Here is a 25,340-nt window from a genome sequence, read left to right as displayed (position 1 = left end):
AAGTAGTTAAGAAATCAATTTTTTCCAATTATGTAAGTAAACATATTTCTTACCTGTGAGAACCAACGTCATAACTACCAAGTTTCCAGAATAAAATGAAAACATTTAAATAATGTCAAAATGCTTTTAAGCATATATAATAGAGAAATTAGAATATATATACTGTGCTATGTCATTACTATTGGATTTTTGTTACGTTTTAGACAAAGAATGAAAATTTAGAAAAATAATAATAGATTTAGAGTAAATATCCATTTCTGACACACACCATAAAATCTGAATGCTATTCAAAAGCATTTAGCCGGTCCAAACTCAATAGCAGGATGAAGAACTTAAATACTTTTTCTTTGTCCAAAACATTTAGAGACTCCACTTTAGGTATTATTATATAAAGTATCCATTACACATGTTGATATTTGATTAGTATAATAAACCAGAAGTGACAAAGTCTATAAAAGCTATTGACTTTGTGTTTACAGATATCACTGTTGCCAGTGCAATTGCATTGGCCAATCTAAACTACGATGACAGTTAAAATTTAAATAAAATATTCTAATACATGAGATAGACATTTCTGATAGAGTTGCCACTGTGATAGAAATGATTTCATTTAATAAGCCTGAATGTTAGTAGCTGTAATTTTCTTCACCCAATTTACACAAGAATCTCCTTGAATCATATGTCCATTCTAGAGTGCTGGAGCTGGCCCTTATTGATTCACAGAACCACAGAGAATTTTTTTCTTTTTTAATTTTGTGAGCTGTTTGCCATCTCCTCATTAGTCTGAAATTGGACATGGTGGGAGTATTTACCTTATGAAAATCAGCAAATGCTATAAATCCAGTTTGTTTTCCCAGAGAGTTAGTGTTAAACATTTACTAGCACACACTGCCTGAAAGGAATCTCTACTGGTGAGATGTTGCCTGCTTTTTTGCAACTATTTCAGATTTGGTTTCTTAAACTCATGCTGATAGAAGTATATTTGAGACCAACCTATTGTATATGTCGTCTTAGTAAGTCACTTAATCTGTCCAAGAATGTCTTAAGGTCATTATTTTTAAATGAGATATTCATTGGAAAATATGCAGTCTTCTCCACTTCTAAGAGTGTCTGAATCAATTACCACATATGTTTATACGGCATTCTACCTTCAGAAGGCAGAATAATGAAGCAAATGGTTAGAGAGCTGGATAAAGCCAGAAACTAGGATGAGTGAATCAGGCTTGTTATCAGGATGAATGAGACAAAGCAGTACATGGGACTGTGAAGGACAGGATATCAGTGCCTAGAGTATAGAAGACAGCACAATTTAGCTCTGCCTCACCATAATCATGAAGAAATAGAGATCTAGGACAGACAGATATTCTGATTTTTAAAAGAATCACTACATATTGAAATGTATTTTGAAAAATCTCATGATAATTAGATGTTGACAGTTAATTTCATTTTTAAATATCTGTGTTATTAAGCAGGTCGGTAAGCCAAGTCAAATTGTGAGTCATGAGTCTGCTACCTCTCTTCTACAACCAGAATAAGGAACAGAAATTACACTATGGTGTTTCTGTAAGATAAATGAAAGAAATCAGAGATTTTAACGAAGGCCAATGTTACATTACTTAGATTGCTAACAAATACACATCAAATAATATAACCAAAATACATCTTGGCCAGAAGTAACATGTAAATTATATATTTTTTTCATTCCAGTCAAAACATTAGGAACTGATTAAATTTGGAGCACTAGAGAAAAAAAAAAAACAACCTATTAAATTAAAAATCAAATTAAAAGTCACTGTATTACAAGTATTTACTTATTTATCTATAAGAATTTAATTAATTTAATCTGAATTTATAATGAAAATGTTTCTGTGAATTCCAGAGACTTACTGTAAGTCATCAACACTGTAGATACTTAGAAGCTATTCTCTGCCAGTTTCTTCTGCTATAGCTTCATGAATATTTGCTTTGAATAGACTAGCAAATATGTACAAGAGAAAATAAAATTGCTACTGGGTAATTTCAGCAAATCATAAAATGGTGGCATTCAATTTCCAACACTATGACATCCACATTATAAACTTTCTGGCAAAATTATTTAAGCCATAGTGACAAAACTTGCACTAAAAACAGAACATTAATTTTTTTTCTTTTTTGTAGAGATGAGGGATTGCTGTGATGAAAAGTCTGATTTGAAACTCCTGGCCTCAAGCAATCCTCCTACCTTAGCCTCCCAAATAGTTGGAATTAGAGGCATGAGCCACCACACCCACCTTTTAAAAAATTTTTCTATAAACTTTCGCCAACTTACAATATGTAAAAAATTATATTTAGTTATGAAATGAATTTCACTTGTTTTCTGGGTAACTGCATATTGCAAGGTTTCATATCTTGTTTCAAATTTCATTTAAACTAAAATATTTCAAATGTACATAGTTTGAGCCTTATAAATAATATGGCACACCATCAATCAATTTGCCAGAAAAGATCTTGATTTTGCTCTGCAGATGTCAGCTGAAAGCCTGAGCAGATAAATGAACTTAAATTTAATGAAATGCTTCAAAGTTCAGCTATAGAATTTATGCTCTCTTTGTTAAATTGAAAAAATAACCATTGAAATTCTATTTTAGAATTATTTGAAAACTTGGGTCTGAAGTTTGAGCTTTGAATCCTTAGCTACAAAGGCAGTTAATTTAGTTGTTTCCTCTTCTTGTCTATGAAAAATAATCTTCTCTTTATCTCCGGCCAGGAAACACAAGACAGAACAGCTCAAGATCTGTGATAACTTATATAAATAGAAAGCACTCACTTTCTGAATATTATTTTGGCAATACATACAAGGGTCTCTAAATCAATAGGTGTTATTATATTGAAAAAACATACATCAAAAAGAAATGATAAAATGGCACAAATATTGCCATGTTATTATAAAGATAAACTGTTCTATAGTGAGATTGGTTGAAAGAGAGCTGCTCCTGGAATTAGCAACTCTAACTGTGCCACTAACTGAGTGCCCATTTTTGAGCAAATGAGACTCTGAGCTGCAACAGTCTCCTTTATAAAATAAGGAATTTAACTGGATTATGTCAAAAAATCATGAAAATATTTTCCATATGTAAGCATTAGCTACAGATAATAAATGCATATATTTAAATAAAAATATATACTTTTAATATTTTCAATTCATACAGAGTATTTTTAAAACTATTCCTGATCCCAAACTTTTATATTATGTCATATTTTCTTTGGTCTTATCAATGAGACACAGCAACATTGTCGAATACCTGAAAGGAGAATTTTCAAATGTGTTTAGATTTTTCCAAGTTATTATAAATTTCCTTTCACCCTTTCCTTTTCACATTTTAGAGTATTTTCTACTTATTTTAAGGAATATTGTAGTGCTATTTTAAAGAAATCCAGAGCAGAGAATACATACAGTTGTTTGATGAAATATTTGTGTGTGTCTGTGTGTGTGTGTATATATATATGTGTATATACATACATATGCACATGGCTATTTTAGAGTTTTCTTTAGGGTACAAGTTGGGGAATTTTCAAGGAGACCATGAAACTAGTTTTCAACGTGTTGTTCTAATGGACTAAAAAACAAGCTATGAAAATGTTCCCTAATATCATCATCAGCTTGGTTAGAAAATCCCCAATCATACCTAGATATTAAAAGGGTCAGAACATTGAGCGAGTTGCAAAATTCCCCCAAGAAGTTGATTTCCTCATGACTCACAATGCTTGAATAAAGAAAAGTCATTTCTTAACACACAAGTTACTATAGAGGAAGATGAATGCCTATACTATCTCCTGACTAGCTTGGGCAGCATAACATTTTTGGAGCTTTTTGTCTTCCATAGAGTCTTTTCCAGTCAGCCTACATTCTCTCTCATAACATTCTTGTCTCTAGGTTACTTAAGAATGTAAGAAAAAAAAAGTCCCCAAAGTTTTCTTATTACATGTATTCCAAACAATAAAAACAAATGAAAATAGTTTTTTTCAAAAAAAAAAAATTGTTTCTGTGTGTTTTATTCTCTAGTAAGTACCCCTTTCCCTGGCCCCCACCTAATCCATTTGCAATCACAGTATGCCTCCTCATTATCACACTCAGTGTCAGAGTAAGGCATCCAAAAGCTTATTTCCTGTGCACACCAAGTTAAATGAGAAAGCCAAAATAAGGGAAATGCAAAACCTACTGTACATCATAATAAAGAAAGAAGAGAGGTTCACAAATCTATTTGGAACATATTTTTGTTGTCATGTTGGTAATTTCTAAACAGATTACTGATTTCAATAGTTGCATAGCTGTTTACTCTTATTACCTTCCATGCCCTTCTAGAATAAAGTTGAGTATGTAAAATTATGGTTGGGAACCTGATGCTTTGTGTAAACTGGAACTTTTGTAAATTGGGATCAATAGAAATTTTTTTTCAAGCCATAGGTATTGGAGTCATTATGTTTATTTCTTTCAAAAGAGGTCGATTATGCAGTGTATAGCTGAGGCAGGAGGATAGGGTCTGGAGGCAGGGAACGTAAGGTCAATTCACATTCCAATTGACTCCTTAGAACTAAATCAAATGGAAACACTTTAGCTATGACAAGAAATATCCTCTTCATTTACACACGGCATACAACAAGTAACCAATGGAAACCTCTAGAGGGTATTTAAACACTAGAAAATTTGGTAACCCAGTTATTGAGCGCCTACGCTTGGGCCCGCTCTCATCCTGTGGAGTGCACTTTCATTTTCAATAATTCTCTGCTTTTGTTGCTTCATTCATTCCTTGTTTTGTTTGTGTGTTTTGTCCAATTATTTGTTCAAGATATCAAAATCCTAGACACCCTCCACTGATGACACAGTTCTGACACAATTTGTGGATAGACATTTCTGTAAACTCTTAGTCTATACTTTTAGCTGATCTTTAATACTGTTTGGAATCTCTTCTGTGAATCTCTAATCAGTGACTAATTACATGTCCCATCCAAGCATTTGCCAAATCCCTTGATCTAGCATTCAAAAACTACCTTGTCACTTCCCTATGTAACCTTGTTGGCTACCAAGCTGGTTTTGTTGCTTGAGGAAGCCCCTGCTTTGTTTTCTTTTTTGCAGCTTCAGACCTAGCCCCCAGTACAGCACTCTATACGTGTTTACAGAAGGAATTTAGTGATATAGCAGGAATACTTCTATTCATATTTTCAAAATGTTGTGGAATTGTGTGATTTCAAATATTTTACTGCTTCAATAGACTATTTTAATGAAAAATATCTGTATTTCACTCTTATTCCGCCTGATAGGAATTTGTAATTTGTACATTCCTAAAATATTCGTATTTATATATTCTGTGTTATTTCTCATAAAATAATTAGCTTATTAATTTTGAAACTGACAGCAATTCTGGTGTATGCATCTGTTCCACAGAAAACAGAAAGAGAAGAAATAATTGTGATCTCAGCAAACAACAAAATTTTAGCAGCATTGATTCTTCCTGGTAGTGACGTTTATTAATGGAGACCTGCTGGTGGATTATTTGATTATAGCACAGATGGATTCCACAAAGTATCAAGTTCCTTAAAAAAAAAAAAAAAGTTGACTATTAAGCAAAAACAAAGATGAAAATTTTGATAACGTGCCCACATCCCCCCTCAACACCATCCCCAGTTTTTACTATTTTCAGTTATGGACTATTAACATTTATAATGACTGTACAATTCTTTCAAGCAGTATTGAGAAACATATATTTTGGTGTAAGATTAGCTTGCCATATTGTAGATTTTATATGTGCCTATAAAACAGTTTTTGCAAAAAGTTCACTGAATTCTATTGAGAGGAATAAGGTCATCATTTGAATAAAATACAGAATCAGAACTTTAGCTGCAAGTAATGATTTTACTTTAATTAAGATTCACCAGTGAAAAGAAAAAAAAGTTTATATTAGATCAAATTATCAAATATATTAAGTGTAAAGTAGAATCCGTGCCATGCTAGATTATGTTATGATACATCCAGTCACATGATTCTTTTAGCACTTAATTTCATCCAAGTTTGTAACTGGTGCAAATATTGTTGAGTATCTAAAACAAGGGAGCTTTAACGCTGAACTCAGTTGCTTGATGCTGTAGCTTAGCTTAATGAACATTGGCAAAGTTTGCTGAAATTTGTATAAAGGCCAAGGAAGCTCCTATTATAAAGGCCAATAATTTTTAAGGGAAATCCATATAAGCTATTTACCTAAGAATTCCTCATTACTTTATTATATCGTCACTTTATTATTTTGTTTATTTTTTAAAGAAATATAGTTTTCCACTGATTTTACTATCTCTAGAGTGACATCAAAAGGTACATAAAGGAGTGTACTTTAAATGACGAATTAGAGAATGGGGCAAGCAATATAGACCATACTTTCATTATGAAAATAATTTGATGTTGACAATCAAAGTTTATACTGTCTGAAACAAAATCAGTTTATTCTTAGTTAGAAAAAAGGTAGCAACTGCCAGCACAATCTCCCTCTGCAACATATTCCATTCAACTATCAACATGGTCACTGGAAGATGGTTTGGAGGCTAAAAGTGGAAGCAGGTAAGAACTGAGTGTTTATAATTGAGTTCTTAAGATGCTAGCATTTGACTTGTATTCTCACCAGGAAAACTTAACCAGAGGATATAGCTAAACAATATCATTGCTGAAGAAATGAAGTCTGGTGTTGAAAACTCATGTAAAAATTAAAAAAGCAGCAGGCATTTACACAATGCAGAGCAATGATTTGTCACCTACAATTTTTTTTGTTACCAAGCTTAACTATGATGCCTAACCATGATCCACCTGAATGAAGATGCAGTGTATGCGTTATCATGAGGAATGGAAGTCAGCCATACTGCTGTTCCAACATATTTTCCACTGCTTGCTCTGCAAATTCCCAAAGTGTGTTCACAGGGCCCTTATAAATCCCTTCTTTTAATCTCAACAACTTATTTGCCCCTAAGAATGAATTAGCTATCGGTTATTTACACCTTACTTGGTATTTAAGCATTTTATTATCTCTCTCCAATATTTGAAGTTTAGGTGGTGTTCACTGAGATGTAAAGCCTTTCAAGTTATAGTGAAGTAAGGTCTTAAGAGGGACAGGAATTCTTCATGGAATGTACAAAAATGGTACCATCTGGATGGCTCCCTAATTTACCAACAAATAGGCACAATGTTGCACTAGAAGGCCAGAGTTCCTAAGATATGATGGCAAGTATCCTTCCTTAAGAACTGAGGAAACATTTTATAGCTTTGCTTTCACTTATGCTCCTCAGGTGACAGCCCCAGCATAAGACCATCTGGAGGAAATAGTGTGTAAGAATTTGCATCTTATATAATGTGATTTGATTGATCTTGAAAGAAACTATTGAACAATATTTCCCACATATGTCAACCACCATGTATTATGTTTAAATATAATCTTCAGAAAACCATACTCAATCATAAATGTACTATCTTGAAGGGAGAGCACATTAACCTACTAACACACAAACAAGAAATCTCATTCAACAGAGTAGTGGGGAACACAGAATAACCCTGGCTATTTGGGATGCACATTGATATGAGGAGGCTGCCAGAGGTATCAGAATCAGGCCACTGCATTTTGATTTTACTCCCTGCACTGGATACTGGTCTTCACTAGGGCTGTATTTTGTGATTCTTCTCTTGTAGGTCTGAATATTCTTTTTGATTTATTTTATCCATGGAATGTGAAAAAGTAAATGGCTTATTTCTGAGAAGTCAGTCATAGGTGTTAGGCTCAAACTGGAAACTAAGAAACAAAACTTCCAGCTTTCCTCTGGTGAATGTGGCTCCAATACTTGGCTTTATGTAATCAAGTCACTGAAAACGATTGTTAAAGCCACTTTAAAAATATTTTTATAACTAAAGTCTTTAAACTTATTCTGCTACAATGTATGTACTCATCCAGGTTGGGGCATAAGATTTTAGAGCAAAGAGAAAAAGAAGCAGAAATGACTCTTTCTTTGATCTCTTACCAATAGGAACCTGGTGTGGCAAACTAGTCTCTGAAAAAGTTGGCAGAATGTACCAGTATCTTGTTTCCTACATGGCAATTCTAGTGGTCAAGCCCCAAGTCTTTTGCCTTATTCTCTAACTTATTTCTTGTATGTTGAGCTGGCTTGACCAATGGCAATAGCCATAATTTGGAAGTTGTGGCCTGAGGCTGTGATTATATGATCAACCACATGAGAAACTAGAGTTAGTTAACTGACCATGATCAATCACATAGAAACAAAAGACCTAATCTAAACTATTACACTCAAGCTAAAGTACACTTGTATCATTTCAAGAAGATAAGAACCTGTAACGTTTTCAAAGATTTATGGGAAACTTGATTAGATAACTTTTATCCACAAACTCAGGAGGGAGGTAGTTGTGTTCACTGTCTAAAAATTTATATTTGCATTTAACTTTAAATTCCCAAGTATTTAATATTTAATAGTTAAAATATATTAATTATTTTACTATATATAAGAAATCTCTGAATGCAATAATTGACCAGTCATCTTGACTTAAATTAGAATAGCTTAATGCAAATTAACTCAGTATATATTTTGCATATTGATCAATGTTCTTTTCTTCTCAAAAGTCAAAGAAACAAGGGAATTTCTGAGGTTATTTGTGCACCTTCTATCACTCATTAAAAGATTGAGCCTTGAAAGTAAAAGGTAATAGAACAAATTATTGAGCTTTCCCTGCAGTTTGTGAATATAGCAGTATAGCGCTTTGTTCTGATTATGAAATTTCAGTCCTAGAATTTATAAAATAATGACAATTAATTTATTTCCCCAGCTAAAATGTTTGAGTAACCATTTTTCCTCTATAGAGCACCATGATAAATTAATATTAAAAATTAATGGACTGATTTATTTATGCAGATTTTGAAAGATAACACCCAAGAGAAAACTGTTACTAAATTATAGATCTAGGGTACTTTTCTCAGGTGGCCAGGATGAATTTATAGATGGTCAGCCTGGATGCTTCCATACGTCATGCCTCATTATTATGATTCATCTACTTTTCTTATCAGAACTTGCTCTTCTATTTTTACCCTAACAAACACCACAGGCAGGTAAAATTTAGTAAGCATTAATTTCATAATTTAGTAGATTCAGGGCACAAGTTGATACATAGTTTGATTAATAATAAATTGCAGGAAAACAAACTATCCAGATTATGTCCTCACTATTTAGAATTCAAGCCTTCCTTCTTGAAAGTTTCCCTCTTCTTCATCATAATACTGCCTGGTGAAAATAATTTCTAGTGCTACCCAGATTGATGAAAAAAACCTCTTCTTCAATTCTGTTTGGTTCCCTGCTTATTTGAATTGCTCTAGAGAACTAACTGAACCAAATTGCAATGTCTAACTTCAGCACAACTTTGCCCATTTTTATTCTCCACCCCTTTGCACATGTGCCCCAACCTCCACCGTAACATATACTGGGAATTCATGTTTCTTTTAGTTACAGAGATGAATAAGTCAATATTTGCTAAGAAAAACTTTAAAATAAACCTACAAAGTTGAAAATAAACAATACTCATACATTTTGAAGAATGTTCCAAAAGAGAAGAGAATACAGAGAGCAGAAACCCAGGTCAATCTCACCAAAAGGAACAAGAGTGAGAAATGATGCCCAATTGAAACTCACCTTTAAATTGAGACTTGAAGGAATAAAAAATGATCTATATGAAGAAGAGAGAAAAATACACAACAAGAAGGAAAGCCAAAATATGCCAATGTCACAGAGGTGCTATGAAACCTTAACTACTCTTCCAAAGAAATTCTAGATATTTTGCAAAGCCTTTTAGTCTCAATGAGAGATAACCAGAACTGGGAAGCATATTGGTCAGGGGCAGAATGAAAGCTGTTTTCCATAGGTTCCAATTTGAGCCACAGACTTGGGAATATCTTCTCAGACATAAACTATTTTTACTTCCACATTACACAATGCAATATGAATAATAGGATCTACTAGGAAATAACATTGTGACTGAAGGGTAACCAGATTAAAATATCAGGAAACACTGAAGTTCCGGAAGTGTGCATATCAGAGTCCACCAGTAAGGAAAGAAATATCCTTTCATGGAAATCTCCTTTGGTTTAAAATACCTAATACGCAGCATCTAGCTACTCAAAAACATTAAACTAGGACACATGTTTTATAAAGAAATATTACAGCTGTGTTGCTCATAGGTCAAAATAGAAACCATATGGAAACATTTTTAGCCTAAGACTAATTTTAAAACAAGTAAGCCATTTTCAGAAAGCACTTGGAGTGAATATTCTCTTTTCAAAGTTGTTTTTTAAAATTGCTTTTCCTTATGTGACTTGAGTTGATAGAATACTCCAAAACAATCCATTAGAATGACTAATAAACTCAATTTCCTGAGGTCTATTGATGATGTATTTTAGCCTATAGTTTTGCTACAGACTATTGGGAGCCTGGTCTGATTCACATTCTTCTACAAACCCATGACATTCACATGAAGTTATCCTGCAGAAGATCATCTTCATTTTATATAGACTTTAACCCTTACATTCATTTAAAATGAATTTTTGCATCTGAAAGATGAGTGCAGCAACTAACATTTGAGAAACGATATTTTTGTTAGTCTTAATGCTGAAAAAAAGTTGATGGATGATGTGTGAAAATATAATCTGTTTATTGGTTAGAAACCATAAAAATATTCTACCAAAGCAACTAATGTGTGCTTTCATTCTTTTAATAACCATTAAATATTTTTCAACAGAGTGAAAACTACCCAGATGAGAAGTTAGAGAGATATGTCACTTGATATGTGTAAGACATATTTTTTCCCTCTTACATTTAGCTAAGAATTATGGTATTGATCATCATGCCATAAAGTGCGAGCACAGGTAGTTTAGGAAGGTATGCCAAAATAGAATATCAATGTTCTAGCAAAACCCTGGGAACCCTAGGAGGGTACATTAAGTGATATCCTGTTGTTCACCGTAATTTTATTTAATAAAATTAATGAAGCAAAAAAGATACTGCATATAAAGTACGTAAATCAATTAAACTATTATCTTATATTCTGAATGAGGAAATAAAGAGTTATTTAGTCACTTAAAGTAATAATGTAAAACAATACCTACTTAAAAACAAAAGATGAAATTACTAGAAATAAATTCAAGATGGCATGTCAAACATCAACAACAGAAATATAAAAGGGAGGATTTTTACTATATATTAAGCATGGAAAAACTGATTTCTGAAAATCCTAAGTGACTACAGTTGAATAAAATTTAGTAATGTACCATTATTACAAGAAAATCAATATATTATTGGCACTATGTTTGACATACAAAATGTCTAACAAAGTAACTTGCATAGAATAATAAACATATATACTATGAGTATACTATTACATATTATATAATTATATAAAACATATATTTGTATATTTTATACTTTGTTAGTATGTGTAAATTATATACAGTATATCTATCTATTTATGCCGTGTGTATATATACAAAGAATATAAACATATCTACACACAGAGTATATATACTCTGTATAGCATATATAGAGACAGAGAAATAGCAAGAAAATATATAGAATTATATATAATATATTGATATATGTTTTGTGTGTGTTTACAAAGTATATTGAGAATACATATAGACTATATATGTAAAGTCTGTATAGTGTGTGTATATAGATATAATAGTAAATATGTATGTATACTAATTTTATTTTTCATATATATAAATACTAGTTCAGAAATAGGTTTTCCACAATTGACATTTATCAAAAAAGTTATGAATTTTTTAAAAAATTAATAATTGCAGAAATCAAACAAAGGGCAAATTCAGCAATAAACATGTCTGTCTGTTCTTTTTATATATTTACCTAGGTATATATACATGCTTATATATATATGAATGTGTATCTATGTGTGCCTATGTGTGTATATATATTTCTTATATATTTCAAATATATATTTCTTAAATATATTTCTTTTGCTGTCAAGTAAACATTTAGATGATGGTGGGTTAACTTAATTGTGGTGTTGAAACATGTAAAGAATAAATATCAAGAGAAAATGACTTTAAAGAAGAAATATTTTAGAAAGCTCTCTTTATTATCATGATTATCAAAAATTTAATGAACCTCTTTAGGAAGTTACGGAGAAGACATTCCTGAGAATGTTTAATTAAGGACAAGAGGTTTTTTTGTGACAGTTTGAATATTCCCATGTGTAAGGACAATCAAAGTTCAGAACCAGTGATTCTTAGAGCCCAAAGGAATCTATACGATTATATACATCAATACCTATATTTTAATGGTTATAAATCTGACACTAAAGGAATTAAACAGTCTTGTCTAAAGTCAGAATAGGAAAGGTTTGTTTTTGTCTTCCTTGGAAATCAAATTTCTGCAAAATTCTTTAAAATTCTCTAAGTCAGTGTTCTTAGTTAGAATTGTTCAAAACCTCTTTAAAATCAAGAACATTTTCACAGAATCTCCAAGATACATATGTAAGCTTGAATTTAAGAAACACTGCTGGCTGGGCACAGTGGCTCATGCCTGTAACCCCCGCACTTTGGGAGGCCAAGGTGGATGGATCACCTGAGGTTAGGAGTTCGAGAGCAGCCTGGCCAACATGGTGAAACCCCATCCCTACTAAAAAAAAAAAAAAAAAAAAAAAAAAATTAGTCGGGCGTGATGTCGCATGCCTGTAGTAGCAGCAACTAGGGAGGCTGAGGCAGAAGAATTGCGTGAACCCAGCCAAGAGGCAGAGGTTGCAGTGAGCCGATGTTGTACCACTGCACTCCAGCCTGGGCATCAGAGCTAGACTCTGTCTCAAAAAAGAAACCAAAAAAACAAAGATAAACAAAAAACAAACAAAAAAACACTGTTGTAGGGCATGAGATGTTTACCAAGTATTTCAAATAAAAACAACAATTTTTAATTCCAGGCAAATCTAAGGCAGTTTATGTAGCCCATTTATCTTACACATACTCATGTGCTTTGCAATCACTAAAAAAGACTCTATTTTTTTTTAAGTATACAGGTATGTTATGTATTCTCCACTAAAAGATAAATAACGAAAACCAAAAGCGTTAGGCTGGTGCAAAAGTAATCATGGTTTTTGCCATTATTTTCAATAGCAAAACCCACAACTACTTTTGCACTGAACTATACTACTCATTGAATCAAAATTTTAAAAATCTATATGAAATGAATTATCTTTAAAAATTTTTTTGAGAAAGATGTAAGCTTAAAAATGGTAAATAACTTTGGAATTATTTACTATGATGGTGACATCACAGAATATTATATACATTTATCAGTATCTTCTGTGAGTACTCAATCCAAGTGTTTATCTTGATTAATACAAAGTAGAAGCTTATTAATTTAATAAGAGGATAACCCCCATCATATTAAAACAAATTAGTACTTATAATGTGGTGGCAAAAGAATATATTACTTTTGTTATAGTAGAATTAAAAAAAAGTAAAAATTAAAAAAAAAACTAAGGGGCCATCAAAATTTTTAAGGTAATTGAATTAAAAATCTCATTTTTGGTTTAAATCTTTTAATAATAGTTCATAATAATTAGCAGGGGCCAAAGGATTCAAATGTAAATATTTTAACATTTTTTTTTCCCAGACTCGAATATCAACAGATCAAAAGCTTAAACTAATTAATGTTTAAAATTAAAATATCTGGCCGGGCGCGGTGGCTCACGCCTGTAATACCAGCACTTTGGGAGGCCGAGGCGGGCGGATCACAAGGTCAGGAGATCGAGACCACGGTGAAACCCCGTCTCTACTAAAAAAATACAAAAAATTAGCCGGGCGCGGTGGCGGGCGCCTGTAGTCCCAGCTACTCGGGAGGCTGAGGCAGGAGAATGGCGTAAACCCAGGAGGCGGAGCTTGCAGTGAGCCGAGATCGCGCCACTGCACTCCAGCCTGGGCGACAGAGCGAGACTCTGTCTCAAAAAAAAATAAATAAATAAATAAAAAATAAAATAAAATTAAATTAAAATATCTGAATACAGCCGGGCGCGGTGGCTCAAGCCTGTAATCCCAGCACTTTGGGAGGCCGAGACGGGTGGATCACGAGGTCAGGAGATTGAGAGACGATCCCGGCTAACACGGTGAAACCCCGTCTCTACTAAAAAATACAAAAAAATAGCCGGGGGAGGTGGCGGGCGCCTGTAGTCCCAGCTACTCGGGAGGCTGAGGCAGGAGAATGGCGTAAACCCGGGAGGCGGAGCTTGCAGTGAGCTGAGATCCGGCCACTGCACTCCAGCCTGGGTGACAGAGCAAGACTCCGTCTCAAAAAAAAAAAAAAAAGAAAAAGAAAAAAAAAAATATCTGAATACAAATAACATTTTCAGAAGGGAACATATTATACAGTATTCACTAGGTTTAAACCCATCCATACCTCTGTGTTTATTAAAATTCCCTTTTTTTCTGGGGAAAAAAAACACATTCTAAATGCATATTGTATAGATGTATATACATGTATGATGTATATATATAAGGTGTGTGTGTGTGTATATATATATACACACACACAGACAAAAAGAATAGATCAATAAGAGCAATTTTGGGCCCAAAATGCTCCACTCTTTATTTAAAAAAAAAATACAAAATGTTAATTTGAAAAATGAAGACTATATGGGGCTTCTGAAGAAATATCAATGAAAAAGTGGCAATCCCACAACAATTTTATGTTTTCATACATTCTCTGAATGTTGTTCCTTCAGGATATTGTAATTGAAAAGGTAATATAAGACTAGTTTATATATAATTATTTGTTCAGAATTATTATTGTAAGCATACTTTTTTTTTATTTTTTGAGATGGAATCTCACACTGTTGCCCAGGGTGGAGTGCAGTGCCATATCTCAACTCATTGCAACTTCTGCCTCCTGGCCTTAAGCGATTCTCCTGGCCTTAAGCAATTCTTTTGCCCCAGCTTCCCTAGTAGCTGGGATTACTGGCATGCGCCACCATGCCTGGCTAATTTTTGTATTTTTTATTAGAGATGGGGCTTCTCCATGTTGGCCAGGCTGGTCTCAAACTTCTGACCTCAAGTGATCCACCTGCCTTGGCCTCCCAAAGTTCTGGGATTACAGGCATGAGCCACCATGCCTGGCCTATTGTGAGCATATATTAATTTTATATTTTAAAATATACTATTAGCTTATAAAATTAGCTAATCAGAATTGTATATTTACTTTTCTTTCCCTACCTCTCGTTTTTCCTATAATTTATTTTTAATAACAAAATAAAATTATATATAACAAGAACAAATGAGAATACAAATGTCCATCAAACAAGATTGGTTAAATACATTATAGAAAAGTATATGATGGAATATACTTTGCTATTTAAAAAAAAGCTGTATTTATGTGTTGTTAAGAAAATGTCATGTTAATTTAAAAAATAAAGTGCGAAAGAGTACATATGATTCGAGTTGTAGAGCTACTACAATAAATACATATTTAGGCTTGTGCATTTAAAACATAATTTTAAAATATGCTTCTCTATCTATATGGTTTTTGGAAAGATTCTTATGAAATTATCTGTCATAGTTCGATAGTGAAACTGAGGATACACTTTCTGTAATGTTTGTTTTTTTCCCATACTAAATGTAAGAAAATTAAGTATAATCATCCCACCAATGTAAAAACTACATTTGGTTATTACTAGTCAAATTAAAGCAACTGTAAAATAGGAATTTTTACCTATCTCTAAGCATTTTATAAAAATGTATTTTGAGCTATGTCTTAGATAATATTTTAAAATATTATATAAAACTGTCATTAATTTAAACAGGTTATTAAGATATTAAGTTGTATATTAATAATTTTCTTAGCTGGATATAAATAAGAAGCTTTTATTTTACATTTTGTAGTCAAATTTTTAAATGACTTTGAAGACCCCGAATCCCCTCTTCATGCTTACTATCTTATTTGCTCCAATTTTTTTTTTTTTTTTTTTTTTTTTTTTTTTTTGAGACAGAGAATCACTGTGTCACCCAGGCTGGAGTGCAGTAGCATGAGCTCAGCTCACTGCAACCTCTGCCTCCCTGGGTTCAAGCGATTCTCCTGCCTCAGCCTGCCATGTAGCGGGGACTACAGGTGTGTGCCACCATATCTGGCTAATTTTTGTATTTTTAATAGAGGCAGTGTTTTGCCATGTTGGCCAGGCTCGTCTCGAACTTCTGACCTCAGGTAATCCACCCACCTTGGCCTCCCAAAGTATTGGGATCACAGGCATGAGCCACTGCACTGGGCCCAAAATTATTCCTTTCTTTATTAAAAAAAAAAAATACAAAATGCTAATTTGAAAAATGCAGACCACGTGGGGCTTCTGAAGAAATACCAATAAAAAAGTGGCAATCCCACACCGATTTTATGTTTTCATACATTCTCTTAAACTTGTAATGTATATATCTGATTTGTCCCCATTAGATTACTCTTTTACTATTTTGCAAGATTCTTTTTAAATTATGAATCTATGTATATAACTTTTCCTTCTGTTTTACTGAATATGGTTTCAGAAGAATTGCAACACATTAAAACAATACTTAAGAGTATCTGAATTTTGTGACTGACGGCTTCATTTTTAGAGCTTATAGAAAAATCTAAAATTAAATAGGATTTTAAAATTAGTAAGGAATCACAGTTTTTAGAGGGCAAAATGGTTAAGTAATGATGTCTGACCGTATGAAAACTATCTAAATGATCCTCATTGTGTTCAGGAATCTTGTTTTACAAATCACTTAAACTTTTTATTTGTAATTGCAGTACTTGGAAGAGCCTTCACATTTTAACATTATGACTATACACACCCTAAATTCTGCGTCTTGGGTGCTTTAATTGCTCATGAGGGTCAACCAAGTCCAGTAATCAACAGAGGATATGAAACTCCTTATTTTGCTGAACTGTATTAACCACAGGGTTTCAGAGAGGTAAGTCAAAGGAGATGTAAAACAATTACTTAAAGAATAGTTCTTTGGGGAGTTTGCCTTTGCTTTCATATCACATAAATCATTTTTGTTTCATCAGTGCTCATACTTCCTTATTTTCATTTGCAGTTCCAGTAGAAACTACATACATTATGTCAAAACACTATCTTGCATACATTAATGTACTAGTTTCAATAAAATCCATAATGAAGTTGCCTTTCACACGTACACCATGTGTACAAATTTCCATTCTATTGGAAAAGTCACAAGACTCTCTAGAGCTCCTTTTATTATCCATGGCCACAGCTTAGAACTCAATACCTTGACCCTTTAAGAGGGTATATGTAGATTTGTGATAAGGAAGGTGGAGAGAGAAGTTATTTCTACAGAATTCAAAATCAGTTTAGAAAATATATCTAATTCACAGTAACCAAAAAAGGCATACCATTCCTTTCACCAGTGGTAAGAAATTTAGCCTTGTTGCTCTTTGGAATAAAATGCTTAGGAATTAGTGAAGTAGTTTATATTTATAATGGTTATAAAAGTGAATAGGACAAAACATAGGAGTCTTATTAAATTACTGAAAGAATCTGCAATTTTTACCTTTAAAATATATGTAAAAACCCATGTGTATTCACTGTTAATCATATATAACACTATCTGGATTCTAACTTATTGAAAATGCACTATTGCAGTCACTCCTCTTATTTCATGCTTCGGTTTTGGTATCGGATTGAGAAATATAAACCAAAATCTAGGAAACAAAGGTACTAATTCAGAGTAATCTTAAGTTTTCTCATTAGTTTTCCATAGTCTGCTTACTTCAGAGTATTTCTTACTAAAACTTAATCTGCTATCACTGGAGTGAGTGTGTGTGTGTGTGTGTGTGTGTTTAAGATGGAAAAGTTATCTTTTTAAGGTGTTTTTCAGAATAACATGATACCCAAACAGACAAAAACAGACATGTTCTTAACACAATGCACTGTAATGTTACACTTTCTTAAAATGTACTTTTTTTAAGAGTCAAATTGTAATTACCAGGGATATTTGTAACTTAAAAAACAAACAAACAAACAAACAAACAAAACCAGTTACTTATCCAAATGCACATATTTTTATCTTACTTTGTTGAAACTTCCTGTCAAACACCAAGAGAATGTGTGTTGAATAACCATGATGTAATTATAAGAATGCAATTTAGGCAGGGCGCGGTGGCTCACGCCTGTAATCCCAGCATTTTGGGAGGCCGAGGTGGGCGGATCACGAGGTCAGGAGATCAAGACCATCCTGGCTAACATGGCGAAACCCCGTCTCTACTAAAAATACAAAAAATTAGCTGGGCGTAGTTCCAGCTACTCCCTAGGCTGAGGCAGGAGAATGACGTGAACCCGGAAGGCGGAGCTGGCAATGAGCCGAGATCGCGCCACTGCACTCCAGCCTGGACGACAGAGTGAGACTCTGTCTCAAAGCAATGTAATTGTGTGCAGAATAATACAATACAAGAAACTCTCTAGAGATTTAAACAGGAAATAGTAAATCCTTGCAGGAAATTATCTCAGGAACAAAACAAAAACACCTTAGCCCAGTTCCTGTTACAGTATAAGAAACTATTTTTAAGTCTGGGCTTGGAAACCTGTTTTTTTCAGGACTTGTATCCATTGTATTTAATTGGCCCCCTGAACTTGCCCTTCCTTCCCAAGTCCACTGCTTCTGTCTTACATCCTTATTATCTTATGAGTAAACTGATCAAAAGCCTAATTGGTTTTTATGCCTCTAGCATTTTTCTTGTCCTTGCCAAATAAATGTCTGCAGTTACAAGATTTCTTATTAAAGTCAGACATCTAACTGTGCTTCCTACAACATAAACTCAATTCCCTTCTCAACCACATCCCAAGTTACTTTTCCAACTTTGTATTCCAGTGTTCCACAACAGGCTCCATTATTCCATATGTTTACTGTGCACTTCATCATTTCCTTGACCTGGTACCCTCTAATAATGTAACGGCATTTCCTTCTGTTTGGTTTTCTTATTCCGTTTCTTTTATCCCTCGGGCAATTGCTATTCTGTTTTTTCTTTTTTCTTTTTTTTTTTTTTTTTTTTGGGACGGAGTCTCACTGTGTTGCCCAGGCTGGAGTGCAGTGGCCGGATCTCAGCTCAAGGCAAGCTCCGCCTCCCGGGTTTACGCCATTCTCCTGCCTCAGCCTCCCGAGTAGCTGGGACTACAGGTGCCCGCCACCTCACCTGGCTAGTTTTTTTTGTATTTTTTAGTAGAGACAGGGTTTCACTGTGTTAGCCAGGATGGTCTCGATCTCCTGACCTCGTGATCCACCCGTCTCGGCCTCCCAAAGTGCTGGGATTACAGGCTATTCTGTTTTTAAAGTCCAGTTCAAATGTTTGATCTACTTTCCAAGTGTCTTTGTGAACCTGAGTGACAAATTATACACCTCTGACAATATATTCCCCTATTAGGCCACTAGTGAATTGTATATGCCTCTGTTTGTACTGTAAAGCCTATGCATTTTTTAAAGTTAGTGGTCAGCTCTTCATTTTTGAAGCTACAGTATCTGACACTCAGTACACTTCCAGTAAACAAACATAATTTCTCATCTGTGGTTCATCTTCTTTACATACTTATATGTGTGCATGAGTGAATTTGGCCTTTTGGTCATTTGCCACTTTTAAGCAAGCGTTTATATTTTAATGCTTTTTTCTGAACTTGTGTTAATAAAAGGGAAATGTTGGCTTAATTCATTAAAACAGCATCTGTGACTTTGGGGGGAAGCATTAAGGCATTTTATCTCAGCCAGCCTCCTTTCTCACCAGTAGGCCTCTTGGCTACAGATGGGACTTAATTGCTCCTTAAATATATCTAATATTTATGCTTACATAATATTGCCCAATAGCCATTCAGTTCTTCTGTTGTAGTTTCTTTACACAAAACCCATTAATTTTACTATGAATTCTTATTACTTTTTAGCGCTAAAAATAAAAAAAAAATAGTAGTTTGTTCATGAGCAGACATAAATAAGTGACAGGTTCAACAATTTGCTTTTTCAAAAAAGAAGATGAATTAAAATCATATCATATGTAAACAAACTTCAAGTTTGTAAATAGAGTAACCATTATGAAATAATGGAAGCATATATCCATTTGGAGATTTTACTGAAGCTTATTCTTGTCTAGGGAAAATGTTTAGTTATATGTGTTCCACTGTGCCAAGGACAAACTGATCCTTTCCAGTCACTTACCCTCTGACAGCATGAATAAGTCTCAATGATGGATAGGCAGTTCGCACTTTCAGTTTATTCTTAAGGATTAATGCATTAACCCACTCCACGTGCTTCTCTCCTCCTTTGACCATGAAAGCAGGAATCCAAAGGACACTGTCATTCAGCATGGAAAGTCTATGCACAAATTTTTCTCTGTCACTCTCATTCCGAAAGCCTCCAAATGCTCTTTGTACAACTGATGGATTCATGGTAATAAAATCTGATTTAGTTCCCACATCTGCAGCAAACTCCACCACAGGAGCTAGATTACACCTGAAGAGGAAAAAATTAATGAGACAAATGAAAAAAAAAGAAATATTCACTGGTAAAATGATGTTCATGAAAAGAAGAATGGGAAATGAGCATTTTTTTAACCATGTGAAAAGAAAACCAACAGATCATCTACTTGGTAAGATTGCATTTTCAATAACTCTCTGCACGTGCAGGAATGCTGCTTGCAATAAAAAAGTGCACTCCCAGTACAGGGCTCAAAATGCCACTTGTGTGAATTCAACCTGTTGTCTAAGAATACCCTTTGCTATTATCTTCATAAAACCACACAATTTGAATTTGTAATCAGAGAATTTATGATGGTAAATTCACAAGGGTTCTTTGGCCATTCAGTAGGCAATTTAAACCACATGCTGCTCTACAAGTAAATAAAACACATTGGACTTGACATTCTAATCTGCACCACTTGTAAAACTTAAGTCATTTCAACAACTTTGTAAGTCTAAGGAGATAAAGTTGGCTTTACTTATACTCTGAGGTTAAGGGAAAAGTACAATTCCTTATAGTGTCTTACACAAACATATTTACAATTGTTTTCTATAGGTCTAAATGGGGAAGAAAAATAAGAAGAGTGGAGATATCATATTTAATGTGACTTTCTGGGGTTTTAAGTAATACAGAAAAACTCTTACTATAAGATCAAATATCAGCCTTCCTGTTATTTTAGGACCTCCTCAAAATATCTGTTTTCTCTTTTTGGACGTATGCATCCCTGGGGAATGCATATGTAGGTAAAGAACAGAATATGTTGTATTGTTTTCTCCACTAGAGCCATAAGGTTTTGAAAAGAGCTTGGGCCTGATGTTATTCATATAACCTGATTCCATTCTTTTTTTTTTTTTTTTTTTTTTTTTTTTTTTTTTTTTTGAGACGGAGTCTCCCTCTGCCGCCCAGGCTGGAGTGCAGTGGCCGGATCTCAGCTCACTGCAAGCTCCGCCTCCCGGGTTCACGCCATTCTCCTGCCTCAGCCTCCTGAGTAGCTGGGACTACAGGCGCCGCCACCTCGCCCGGCTAGTTTTTTGTACTTTTTAAAGTAGAGACGGGGTTTCACCGTGTCAGCCAGGATGGTCTCGATCTCCTGACCTCGTGATCCGCCCGTCTCGGCCTCCCAAAGTGCTGGGATTACAGGCTTGAGCCACCGCGCCCGGCCTTACCTGATTCCATTCTTATATTAGAAGAAAGCTTTGAAAAGCACCTTGAATATGGCCTTTAACCAATTTCTGTTGCTTCTTTGATCGGTCACATAGACCTTTTTATACTTGATTTTAAAAATAACTTCATTAAAAAAAATTATTTTAACTTGCTTTTAAAAAATTAGGTTTTAGTTGACAAAAGAAAAACTAGATTTTGATAAACAAGAGTTTACTGTATTGGGAAAAAGTTGTTTGAATCAATTCAATCAAACCTTTCATGAAAATATGAAACTATTTTTAATATTTTTATCAGCCTTTCAAGGGACGTGATTTTCTTTTTCTGCATTTTTGAATGTTTGGTCACATTATGAAAGTTCCTTACATTTCTTTTCCTTGTGTACTTTGTCACATTAATCGAATTATTAAACATTTTAATTAAAAAGTCAAGTATGTGTTCTGATATTAAAAATACTGTCTTATATATCGTTCCTTATCTCTCTTAATTAACATATCTTATTACTTCCTAGATCTCTGACAATATGTAGCTATAACAACAAATATATTTCATCTCAAATTCTATGTTATTTAGAGTTAGCTACTGAGGGAAAAATATTAACACAATAATATTATTTAGAAAGTATAGGTTAAAGATTATTATCTTTTCAATTTAGGTATCTTTAGTTACATCCACTATATTATATGACAGAGTACATATTCGTTTCTATTCATGATTCATACCACTAATTGTGATTGATATTATTAATTCTCATTATGGTAAGAATATTACAAACAGGACTGACCAGAAAAAGATTTGCTGATGTGAATACTTGTCAAAGTGAACACCTTCTTGTGGAACTCAAGGAAGATCAAGGACTTGATCATTTTAAAGTCCTAAAATGTGCTCTACACAAATATTAAAAGTAATCTAAAATCTTAATGAAGCTAGTTATAACACGAATTTGGAAATTGTGGAGAAATTATATTCTGGACATCATTATTACTGACACTTCTTTAGGTAAAATAGTGAGAATACTTGTAACATTACAATTAACATGTTCCTGTTGGGGAAATAGCTTTGGATATTTTTTCCACTACAACAAACCCTCAGTAATTTCTTTTCAGAGGATTCCGATTGTAGAAAAATCAATATTTATACTTTATTTTCACTATAATAGTAAAACTAGTAAAAACCAACCCAATTAAATAGAATAAAAATGATATATTCTGCTAAATTATCCCTTCAGGAAAAAAATCACTCAATTACTCTATACTTTTTCTTGTCACATATTTAAACTTTCTGATTACTTTATCAAAATTCCTAGGGAAAGCTGGCACATGTGACCTGTCAGTCTCTTTGACTTTCCTGTCATAAAGGTTGTGGGCTCCACATAGACTTCAAACCATTCATTTTGCTTTGAGGTAAAAAGTAGTATTAACTTCACTTTTAGATGAGAAACTAAGGCTAAAGTGGTTGAGAAACATGTCCAAGGGCATATAGGTTATAAAGGAAAAGCACCATCTAGTTTGTAATCATTCCAGGACAGGAGTTTTAACTGACACTATTGTACATACGATTTCATTCAGAAATATGATAAATGTCTATAAATTCATCCTTCACACAAACCTTCCTGTAGAAGAAAGAATGTTTTATCATTTAGCCTTAGCTTTATAGCTCAGATTCCTAGGACTCGCGTATATTATTCAAGGCCATTCAGCCAGGACCTTTCCCAAATTTTGAGCAGTTATTAAACAAAAGGTTTTAAACATCTAAAACATAAGCATAATATCTATACCTCAGATCTCTTGATAGACAATATTTCAAAATGTTACTAGAAAGTATTAAATAACTAATTGATAAGACTTTTGAACTATTAACCATAGGATTAAAAGTTGACTTTCCTGTGGTATACCATAATGTAGTAAACAAAATATAAGAAATAAAGTTGAAATATCACCTTGAACATTTGCATTTCAGTATGCTGAATAGGCACACAAAATACACACATATACACACATACCACATTTTATGCTTTTAACAATGCCAATTGATGAAATTCTTAACTTGATAGAAATACAAACAATACACATCATGAAAATAATGAAATGACTAAACAGAAGAGGAAATTTTTCACAAACCCAGATTCGTTAACATTACTGGCAAGGGTGGGAAGAACAGTGTCATAATTTCTAGAGAAATTCACAGAATGAAAATATAATCAAATTCCTTCTACTAAACAAAGATCTGAACACCAAGAAATATGTTAGACTGTGTCATTCTCACATTTCTGTGGAAACAAAAATGGAAACTTCAGTCAAATTTGCTATAACTGCACAGATATTACAGAATAGCTTAGATTTTGGAGGGGACAGAAAGGAGAACTATGCCAAGGAAAAATATATTGTTTAATTTAAATAAAAATGTTAAATATATACCTCATATTTATCCAAATTTGGCTTAAACTTTGAGAAATAAAAGATACTTAGCTTCATTTCTATTCTTAGCTATCTGATCATCAGTAACCACGTGGGCAATGGAGACCTAAAATGTGGGCAATGGAGTTCACATCAAACAAGTTACTTAACTTCTCTAAGTTTATAGCTCTTTTTTCTTTTTACTTTTTACTTTATTCAAGTATAAGTGACAAATAAAAATATTTCAGAGATTCAAATTTTTCTATAAACCAGGCTAACTGATTTATAGAAAACTGTAACCGGAAAATTAAATGAAACAAAATATTTGAAATTCTTCTCAAAATTCCCTTGCCCTGGATGGATACAACATATTAGATTATGCTAATTCCTTTCACATACTCTTTCCTTTTACAATGTATTATGATCATAAATCTTTGGAAATGCATGCAGGTAAATTAAAGGCATGTCAAATAAGATCTTTCTGAGCAACAGCATAAGGAAGTCCAGACTTTATTTACAACACATTTAGTAAGCCATTTTGGCTGAAATTTACTTTTGATCCCCTGGGAATTGAGACTTGAATGGCTGATGGGGCCAGACTGCAAACATTTTAAATATTAGATGAAACAAATTTGACTCCATAGGCAGCATGGAAACTTTAAAACCCATAGACATGGTCAATTGTACTTAAAAAGAGGAATATAACTCAAGTATTCAGGAGAATAAGGCCTCCCAGCTAAAATTTCATAATAACATAATTCACATAGACGGTAATAAAAATCTTTTATTATTGCTCTAAGAAGAATACTTACATTTTTAAAATATTTATTTCTTTATTTCTGTATTTATTTTGAGATGGCTTCTCCCACTGTCACCCCGGTTGGAGTGCAGTGGTGCAATATTGGCTCAGGGCAACCTCCGCCTCCCGGGTTCAAGTAATTCTCCTGCTTCAGCCACCCAAGTAGCTGGGATTACAGGTGCCCGCCACCACGCCCAGCTATGTTTTTTTTATTTTTTATTTTTTGTATTTTTAGTAGAGATGGGGTTTCACTATGTTGATCATGCTGGTCTTAAACTCCTGACCTCAGGTGATCCACCCGCCTCTGCCTCCCAAGTAGCTGGGATTACAGGCATGAGTCACCCCACCTGGCTGAATATCTAACTTGTATTGAACATTTGTGATGTGCCAGGGAGCATTTTCTGTGCTCTGCATGTAATATATGTGATTCTC

General features: G+C 33.6%; 1 protein-coding gene across 1 annotated transcript in view; it reads right to left on the bottom strand.

The window, feature by feature from the left end:
• ST8SIA4 (ST8 alpha-N-acetyl-neuraminide alpha-2,8-sialyltransferase 4) overlaps positions 1–25,340 on the bottom strand; it is a 102,302-nt gene that overhangs the window by 31,780 nt on the left and 45,182 nt on the right. Inside the window, 1 exon segment of the mRNA XM_050794404.1 lies at positions 20,253–20,546. Within this exon segment, the coding sequence (XP_050650361.1) occupies positions 20,253–20,546 (294 nt within the window).

Source organism: Macaca thibetana, chromosome 6 (genome assembly GCF_024542745.1).
Source record: "Macaca thibetana thibetana isolate TM-01 chromosome 6, ASM2454274v1, whole genome shotgun sequence".
NCBI lineage: Eukaryota > Metazoa > Chordata > Mammalia > Primates > Cercopithecidae > Macaca > Macaca thibetana.
Note: the sequence above shows the minus strand (reverse complement) of the source record. Positions and strands in the feature narration are given on the sequence as shown.